Source organism: Arachis ipaensis, chromosome B4, assembly GCF_059453495.1.
Source record: "Arachis ipaensis isolate K30076 ecotype BB chromosome B4, ASM5945349v1, whole genome shotgun sequence".
NCBI classification, from domain to species: domain Eukaryota; kingdom Viridiplantae; phylum Streptophyta; class Magnoliopsida; order Fabales; family Fabaceae; genus Arachis; species Arachis ipaensis.
This window is the reverse complement of record NC_142439.1, coordinates 10,543,246-10,552,739: the sequence shown is the minus strand read 5'-3', so window position 1 is coordinate 10,552,739 and position 9,494 is coordinate 10,543,246. Positions and strand designations below refer to the sequence as shown.

Sequence of the window (9,494 nt, the reverse complement as noted above, 5' to 3'; positions counted from 1 at the left end):
GAAGTTGAATAATTAAGATTTTAATCAAGTTCATGGACTTTTTATACATTTTTTGCACACGTAAGAACACTATTAGAATTTGAAAGATCCTCAACTATATGTCTTAATTTTTCCTCACTGCACTTACCGTGTGATATTTTTATTTTTTATTTTTCTGGCTGTCAAATTTAGAAAATAACATGAAATCACCAGTATTAATTTATGGATATAATTAGAGTACTTTAAAAATATATATTCAGTACATTTTTTTATTTCTTAATACACTTGTTATCAAGATTTTTAATTAATTTATAGGAAATTCTGTTCAAGATGGATTACTCCCTCTCACTTTTAAAATCAGCCAATTAATATAAAATAATTTACTATAAAATGATGATTTAAGTGCTATTAAATTGATAGGAAAATATCTTTTTTAATAAAAAAATTGTGTCGTTCACAAATTTTTAATAGTAAAAGTATTAAAAAAAAAAGTTTTTTTGAGAAGTTACCATTTATGTTTCGGTTTGAATTAGCTTTTTTGAATGAAAAAGTATTTTTTTAAATAAAGTATTTTTATTCAATTTAAAATTTATTTGGATCCGTCTTTTAAAAAAATATTTTTATTAAAAAAAGCAAATTATTTGTCTTTTTTAAATGCTAACAATACCTTACTTAAAAAAATAAAAACAAAAGATATTTTTAATACTTAATTTTTTTTTAAAAAAGATTTATCTAATTGTCAAATAATTTTTGTCTATTAAAAAATATCTTTTTTAAAAAAATAAATACTTTTTTTAAAAGCCAATCCAAACTAACCAACATATTTTTTTTTAATTTAAAAAAAATATTTTTTACATAATAAATAAATAAATAAGTACTTTTATATTTTTGTATCTAAACATAAGAAATTTGTGTGGATGAGCTTATAAGAAAATATCTTTTTTCAAGTTATTTTTTTAAAAGATATTAAAATTAAGTAAAAGTAATTTTATGTTTGAATATCTTATGTAAAAAAATCTTTTTATCTATCAACTATATTTGGGTATAACAATATAAAAGTACTTTTTTGTTTATTTATTATGTAAAAAATATTTTTTTAAGAAAAAAAGATGTAAATTGTAGCTTCTAAAAAAATATATTTTTATTTCTACTACTAGAAATTTATCAAACACGATGAAAAATAAAAAAATATTTTTCATTGAAAAAGAACTTTTTTGTCAACTTAATAGCACCCAAACAAGCACATAATTGATAGATAAAAATACAATTTCGCTGGGTAACCAAGAGGGGTTCTGCCAACTCCTACCAATTTGTATTAGGCTGGACTTTAGAGTCCATTTCAAAAAAAAAAAAAAAAAACATGTCCAATCATTCATGGTAAACCTAATTCACCCCCAATTACCGCTACTAAACATAATAAATCCTATCTTTCACCGTTCAAGTCTAGCCTCATCCCCCAACCACGACGGCTGTCCCTTTTTGACCTCCCTCCTCCATCAGAAGACACATTCATTTAAAAGACACATTCACAAAAGACACTTCCATTAAAAAAATATTCATAACCTACATCAATGGACGATGCATTCGTTCTTTCTTTTTCAAATATACGTTCCATCGACGAAGCCATCAGAAGATGCAGGATTTTTGTTCGTGACCTCGGAATGACGTCAAGGGATACACGTTCGATGGCAATCGGGTGATAGAACACGTACGAGTTTTCGCGATAATCGATTTTACCATCACGAAACAGTGGCCCACCAATGAACCGGCGACGTAGCGGTTATTGCGGTTGGAACGGCAGCGCATCGCAGCGGCAGCGAATCGGCACCTGGGTCACAAGCTCGGCGTACTTCACCTTTCTAGAGAGGGATAGGATGTTGAAGCCATTGTTACGGAGCATGGTATCTCTGAGCATCAGATGCATGATAGCAGGCTACACTGAGTCAGAAGTATTAACATGTTAACCAGAACGATGATCTGGATGGAACGGGAATGAGAGCGAGGTCATCCTCTTCACGTCTAGGGTTGGCAATGGGTAGGGTAGGGTTTGAACTCTACCCTAATCCTACCCGCAGATTGAAAACTTTTTTAAAATTCTACCCTACGCTGTCTGCGGGTTGTGAATTTCTCAACTCTAACCCTACCCGTACCCTAAAGTTCTAAACCCTACCCTACCCGACCCTACCCGCAGAAAAAAAAAATTTTCAAGCACATATTAAAATTAAAATTTTAAATTTCATACATATTAATAAAATAAAAAATAAAAATTAAGTTCAAATTAAAATTAAAATAATAAAATCTTAAAGAAATCTAACATAAAATTATAAATAATATAATCATTAACTAATTTAGTGGCTATTTCAAGTTTTTATAAGAGGAAGATTGTGGATTCAACACTTTTTTTTTTTTTACTACATACATAACTTTTACATATATATTATATAATATATTAGGGGTGCGGGTAGTATAGAATAGGGTACATCTTGAACCCGTACCCTACCCTACCTGGTAAACCCGGCCCATACTGTACCCTACCCTACCCGCAGTGGATCGGATAGACAACCCTATCCGAACGGATTGGTCCGGATTGGATACCCACAGATAGGGTATAGATTACCAGCCTACCATGTCGCAAGAAAATGGGGCGATGAAATCTTGAAAGCCATGAATAACCACCATGCCATTGTTTTAGAGATTAGGTTGCGTGATCTCCACCCCTCCAAAAATAGACGCTGATCACAGTAACTTTGTGGACGATTACTCCACACAATTTTTATTATTCAAATTTCATGTCATTTTTTAAAATTCAAATTTATTAAAATAATTAAAATTATAAATTATTAATTGAATTATCAAAAGTTAACAGATTGACTCTTAATATCTAATACTTTTTCATAAAAATATCCTTTTGCATAAAATATTCTAACATAAAATTATTTTTAATTTTTTAAAAAATAAAAAAAATAATTCAAAAAAAAATATTTTTTAAAAACTCATTCAAATAAGCCCAAAATGCAACCATAAGTTAAAATAATATATTTTCACATTTGTTATCTTACTAAAATATATAAAATATTTTTATTTAAATTTTTTTAAAAATAAATTTAATTAAAAGAAATTTAATATTAATTCAAAGAACGTATAATTTTTCAAGAATAAACTTGACCATTTACTAAGTAGAATTGATTGATTGGAAGTAAATATAAAGTGACTTCACACTCATAATGCATAAGAGTTAAATTCTATAACGATCATCAAAATATTAAAAAGTCGTTACTTTTAGATCATGGTGTCATTTCATGATCCAGATGATTTTGATGTTCAAATAATGAAACACTTATAACTATGTGACTGTTCAAACATTACATTAAAAGAAAAAAAAATGACCTTTAATCCTAGTTTCCCGTACCCACATGATGTCTCAACTCCCATCACATCGCCATTGCCAATCACTTTTTTTTTTTTTCTTCCTCTTAAGTGATTCTTATTCTGAGTCTCAGCTAAGAAAAGTAACCTCCAAAATTTCACAGACAAAAATAAAACCGTCAAACACAGACGCAAATAGTGTCAAGTGTCTCCCACTCACGCCTTTCACCTTCTCCACTCTCTACTCTGCCGTTTCTTGCTTTTTTTTCTTACCACCCCATTTCACCATTCCGTCAAAAGTTGAAACTTTTTCATTAAAAGACTCCATTTTTGCATTCCTTGTGAGCTTTCTCTTTCTCTCTCTCTCTCTCTCTCTGACACGCACACACACATCTTCCCTCATACCTACTTAACTTCAAAGTGTGCTGTTATTGCTGTTTCTTTTGATTGTTCCTTTACTTTGATTATGTGGAAACTGTTTTCTGCTGCAAATTTAAACAAGTGTGATTGATCTTTGATTGGTTATCTACTCTGTATGTACCCCTTTTCACATTTCCTTTTATCTTAAAATAATCCAAAAAAAAAAAAACTGCTGCTTCAAGTAATTGAGGTTTAGTTTTCTTCTACCCATTTCATTGGATATGCTTTTCTTTCTCTGTTCCCCTTTCATTTTTCCCTTAGAATCCAAGTGGGGTATAAACAAATATAATAATAATAATAACTGAATCTTTATTTGGTTTGTTTCTCTCTTGTGACAGTTTCTGCAGGTGAAGAAGCTAGAGCTGGGAAATTCACAAGATGAATAGGGCATTGGTTCGTTTTCTGGTTTCTTTGTGGCTATGTTGTTGTTTTTGGTTGGTTTCAATTGGTGAAGCACAAGCACAAGGAGGAGAGTATATGAAGTACAAAGATCCAAAGCAACCAGTTGCAGTTCGTGTTAAGGACTTACTTGATCGGATGACTCTTGAGGAGAAGATTGGCCAAATGGTTCAAATTGATAGGAGTGTTGCTAATGCTGAGGTCATGAAAAACAGCTTCATTGGTAAGAAGTAAGAAGTAGTTAAAGGGCATATTTGGAAAGTGTTTTATTGCTTGTTTCCCCCCCTCTTATGAGCATTGTATTTGAATTTTTTTTTTTTTTTATGAATGTTTTAAACCATATGATTAGTTGGTGATTGTGTCCTGTCTTTGAAATATTTGCATGACATAATTTCCTTGTCTTGTTTATAGGTTGGGAAATTTTTAGAATGATGTGGCCTATTTTCATACACTTCCATTCCCGTGATTTCCACCAATTTCCCACTCCCACATCCAATCACATTGCAACATACAATTTCAATACTTTTGTCACTTATGTTGAGGGAATTTTTCTGTGTTTGTTACTTAGTGTCTTCATTCTTTCACATTTTAGTTCACTAAACATGACAATTTCTTTATAGATTTTATAATAGATGTTAACATTTTTGCATTTACTTGTAAATATGAATACTTAAGAATCTCTCTGTGGACTTATTACCAAAATGAGAAATGGCATGCTGATTCTATTGGCGGGGAAGGAAAGCCTGAAAAATCGGAAAGTTGCCGATTTTCTGCCATTTTCTTCCTTTGCCTTGTACTTCACTTGGATCTCTGCCCCCTTCATTCCTGTTTGATCTTTTTAGTGAATGATAAATTTTGGGGATTTTTTAGCTTTTTTTTTACAAAAGATCTTTACAAACAAAAAGGCAAGTTTCCAAAATTAAAGGAAGTGATGACATTATTAAGGAACTATCAATTAGCTGGTTCTTTTAATTGCTTGCAGGGAGTGTATTAAGTGGCGGTGGAAGTGAACCACTTCCGAAAGCTACTGCTCAAGATTGGGTTAACATGATAAATGAATTTCAGAAAGGGTCTTTGGCAAGTCGATTGGGTATTCCAATGATGTATGGGATTGATGCTGTTCATGGCCACAACAATGTCTATAATGCTACCATATTTCCCCATAATGTTGGACTTGGATGTACCAGGCAAGTTGAGATTTTGATTGTTTATTTGTCAGCATGTTACATGACAACTTTCGATAGAACTTTCGCACTTCACTTGATATTTAATGATTTATCTGGTTCAAGGATCTTGTTGCCACAATGAGCAAACTATCATTCTTGTGCAATGATGGTACTAAAATAAATTTGCTTATGATATCAATTAATTTAGCCTGAAATATACTTTGGTTTACAAGTCAATATCATTGTGTTTGTAATCTTAATGGTGTTTTATTGATGCATTAGGTTGTTTATATGCTTTATTTAGTTCATCCACCACTTGTTCTGTTCTAATAATCTTTGACTAACAGAGATCCTGACCTTGCCCAAAAGATTGGAGCTGCAACTGCTCTCGAAGTCAGAGCGACGGGGATTCCTTATGTCTTTGCTCCATGTATTGCGGTAAATAAAAAGCAAGAGTCTAATGATAAACTTGTGTAGGAAAAATTCTTGTTAGGCGTAATGTGTTCACATTTCTTCCTTTGATAACTTAACTAATTACTTCTGGAACACTATTTGTAGGTTTGTAGAGATCCAAGATGGGGTCGGTGTTATGAAAGCTACAGTGAGGATCCTAAAATTGTGGAACAAATGACAGAGATAATACCTGGACTACAAGGAAGTCTCCCTGCCAATGCCAAGAAGGGATTTCCATATGTTGGTGGCAAGTAAGAAATTAATCGTAGTAAATCCATTTAAAAGAAAGACTGTGTTTCCTTATTTGTTTTCCTCAAGTGTTTATGAACATATTTCCTAAAATGTTGTCCTTGCCTGGTGGTGAATTATGGTACATAGTTACATAATTTTCATGTTTAGTGCTTATGCATCACTAATGTTGTAATGTAATAATTAACTAATAAGTTTCAACTTTAAGAAATTAATGTTTGAATTAATCTTATACGTTGTGTCGAAAGAGCCATCGTATGCCTCTGTCTCTGTATCTGCAAGGTGTTGATATGTTGTATCTGTCATTGTGGTAGCCATGTGGTTCTCAATAATTGATACTCATTCATAATCTCAACTTAATTTAGATAATAAAGTCTTTTTAGGATGTTCTTGTGAGTAGTGAGCATAGTTTTGGTAATGCTCCAGAGTTCAAATCAGTAACAAGAACATCATATAATACAACAAGTAACGAGGAGTGGAAAAAGAAAGCAAAATCAGGATTATATGATGAAGTTGTATTTTGATGTAGTTGCATGAATAAAATTTTCATTTGTTTTCCCTCTATCATTCATCAAGTTTATACATTCCTTGCAGGACAAAGGTAGCTGCTTGTGCTAAGCACTTTGTTGGAGACGGTGGTACAACCAAGGGAGTTAATGAGAACAACACTGTGATTGACTGGCATGGATTGCTTAGCCTTCATATGCCTGCCTATTCTGATTCCATTATCAAAGGGGTCTCGACAGTGATGGTTTCGTACTCCAGTTGGAACGGGGTAAAGATGCATGCAAATCGTGATCTAGTCACCGGCTTCCTAAAGAACACCCTTAAGTTTAAGGTGATTTGATTACTTTCTAATCTTTTTTTGTGAATTTCACTACTACTATATTGTCTTGTATATCTCTATTATGGATAGAAAAAAATCTGGGAAAGCAACATAATTAAGTTACATTGTGTAGCATTCACTGATATTAAACCTTCTACTTTTAAGCCTTAGTTGTTTATCATCATTTGTTATATCCACATTGAGATGTTTTCATGTCATTTTTCTTTGAAAATTTCAATCGCCATTTGATATTTCTGTCATGCTTATTTGAGGAGGCATATGAAATACCTTCAGGGTGTGTGTGGTTGGGGAAATTATAAATAATTCCTAAGAATTTTAAGATGGGAATATCATATTTCCATGTTTGGTTCAAAGTTTAAAAAGCTATTTCCAAGCAAGTTTGATTCCAAGAAATCAAAATACCATCATTTCAATTCCCACCTTCCCTCTGGGTATATTTGATTCCCGTGGGAATGGAATCTGAGTAACAAAGTAATACTTGAACCACACACCTACTAGTAACAATATTAGATTATTACTTTCTTCTATTTATCTATTATAAAATTTATATTGGATTTGAAGCCTTGAGAAGTCTATTTGACACACATTGCAATAGGTGTATCTTGCATGATGCTTACTAACTAAATTTTTTTATTTATTTATCAGGGATTTGTCATCTCTGATTGGCAAGGTATCGACAAAATCACATCGCCACCAGATTCAAACTACACGTACTCTGTCCAAGCTTCCATTCAAGCCGGTGTTGATATGGTTAGTCTGTTCTTTATGGCCAAATTGTCAGCAGTACTAAATTTCTGCTATAGAACTTATTCTTTCTGTTAATTACTATTATAGGTGATGGTCCCGTACAAGTTTGATGAGTTCATTCAGGATCTTAATCTCTTGGTCAAGAACAATGTCATTCCAATGGACCGGATTGATGATGCTGTGGCGAGAATTTTGCTTGTTAAGTTTACCATGGGTCTTTTTGAAAATCCTCTAGCCGATTTCAGTTTAGTCGACCAGCTTGGAAGTCAGGTGAGAGCTCAAACCATCCCAACCATAAATTGGATTTTGTTGTAACAAACTTGGCAACAAAAGCATGTATATTCTGTAATGATAAGATCCTGTTGTGTATCTAGGGACACAGGGATCTTGCAAGGGAAGCTGTGAGAAAATCTCTTGTGCTGCTTAAGAATGGGAAAAATGGAAGTGCTCCACTTCTGCCTCTTTCAAAGAATGTTCCGAAAATTCTAGTTGCTGGTACACATGCTGACAATTTGGGTTACCAATGTGGCGGGTGGACAATCAAATGGCAAGGGTTTAGTGGCAACATGGACACAAGCGGTAAGCGACTAAAGATATGTCTAAAAGTTTCGGCTCATCCGAGGAACCTTAGAAACAGTTTAAAGTCTTTTTCTTTTCCATGAACAGGAACAACCATTCTTAGTGCCATAAAATCAGCAGTTGATCCAAGCACTGAAGTTGTATTTCGTGAGAACCCGGATAGCGAATTTGTAAAGTCCAACAACTTTGATTATGCTATTGTTGCTGTTGGTGAGCTTCCTTACGCCGAGACTGCTGGTGACAGCACCACTTTGACAATGACGGATCCTGGTCCAAATATAATCAACAATGTCTGTGGGAATGTTAAGTGTGTGGTTATCATTGTTTCTGGTAGACCTATTGTGATAGAACCGTACATTTCTTCTATAGACGCATTGGTGGCAGCATGGTTACCGGGCACTGAAGGCCAAGGCGTGACCGATGCCCTTTTTGGCGACTATGGTTTTAGTGGCAAGCTTGCTAGGACATGGTTCAAATCTGTGGATCAACTCCCTATGAATGTTGGGGATCCTCACTATGATCCACTCTTTCCTTTTGGTTTTGGTTTAACAACTGAATCTGTCAAGGACCTAGTAGCAAGGTAATTCTCATTTAACTCATGAAACCTTTCTCATATTACTAAATTGATCCATTGGTCATTGAACAACTCTCATTTCATTTGATGAAACTGCCTATGTTGTATGTAGGTCAACCTCAAGTGTTGCTAGTGTGAGGGCTTGTATATTTACCATTTTGGTGACACTAATTATCAGCTTATATTTAATAGGTACATTTGTGACTGTGATTTATCTTTAATGCTTCATCATCATATGTATAATGTAAGAATCTTTAACAGTTTAACCCTTTGTTTACATTATTGACAGGTGAAGCACAATTCATTGGAGCTTATTGAAGAGGGTAGCTAGAGAACTAACTTGGGATACTTCTCAGCTTAGTCTTATTTATTTTATCTCATTCATCAATGTATTGGATCACAAATATTGCTCATGAACTAGTGATTGATCTCTTTATTTCAATTTTCTTATTCAAGACTTTGTAAGGAATATCAGACAATTAGGGACATCAACTACTAGGATTTAGGTAGCCAGGCATTGAGCAAATTTGTTAAGAGATTGAATATTTTGATTTCTCATTGGGAAAGGGTGTGAGGGTCTTGTAAGTAAGTTCAGATTTCATTACCTCTACTCACACCATTGAAACTTAGAACTTAATCCAAGGCTTTGGTGTATCCCAAAATTCACAAGAATTAAAAAAGCAAATTTGTGTAGCCCCAGAACCACTATTTTTGT

General features: G+C 33.3%; 1 protein-coding gene across 2 annotated transcripts; it reads left to right on the top strand.

The window, feature by feature from the left end:
• The first annotated feature begins 3,386 nt into the window (after window positions 1-3,386).
• On the top strand, window positions 3,387-9,472 carry LOC107638839 (uncharacterized). 2 transcript variants are annotated; one of them, XM_021120714.2, is made up of 12 exons: window positions 3,387-3,686; window positions 4,104-4,387; window positions 5,147-5,351; window positions 5,678-5,768; window positions 5,889-6,034; window positions 6,627-6,870; window positions 7,525-7,629; window positions 7,714-7,896; window positions 8,001-8,205; window positions 8,293-8,785; window positions 8,892-8,971; window positions 9,069-9,472. In XM_021120714.2, exons 2-12 carry the CDS (start codon window positions 4,144-4,146, stop codon window positions 9,095-9,097), a joined length of 2,025 nt encoding a protein of 674 aa, XP_020976373.2. In that variant the 5' UTR covers window positions 3,387-3,686; window positions 4,104-4,143; the 3' UTR covers window positions 9,098-9,472. The 2 variants fall into 2 exon arrangements, with proteins under 2 accessions (XP_020976373.2, XP_020976374.2); XM_021120715.2 differs by having other exon boundaries at window positions 3,491-3,878.
• Window positions 9,473-9,494: the final 22 nt, after the last annotated feature.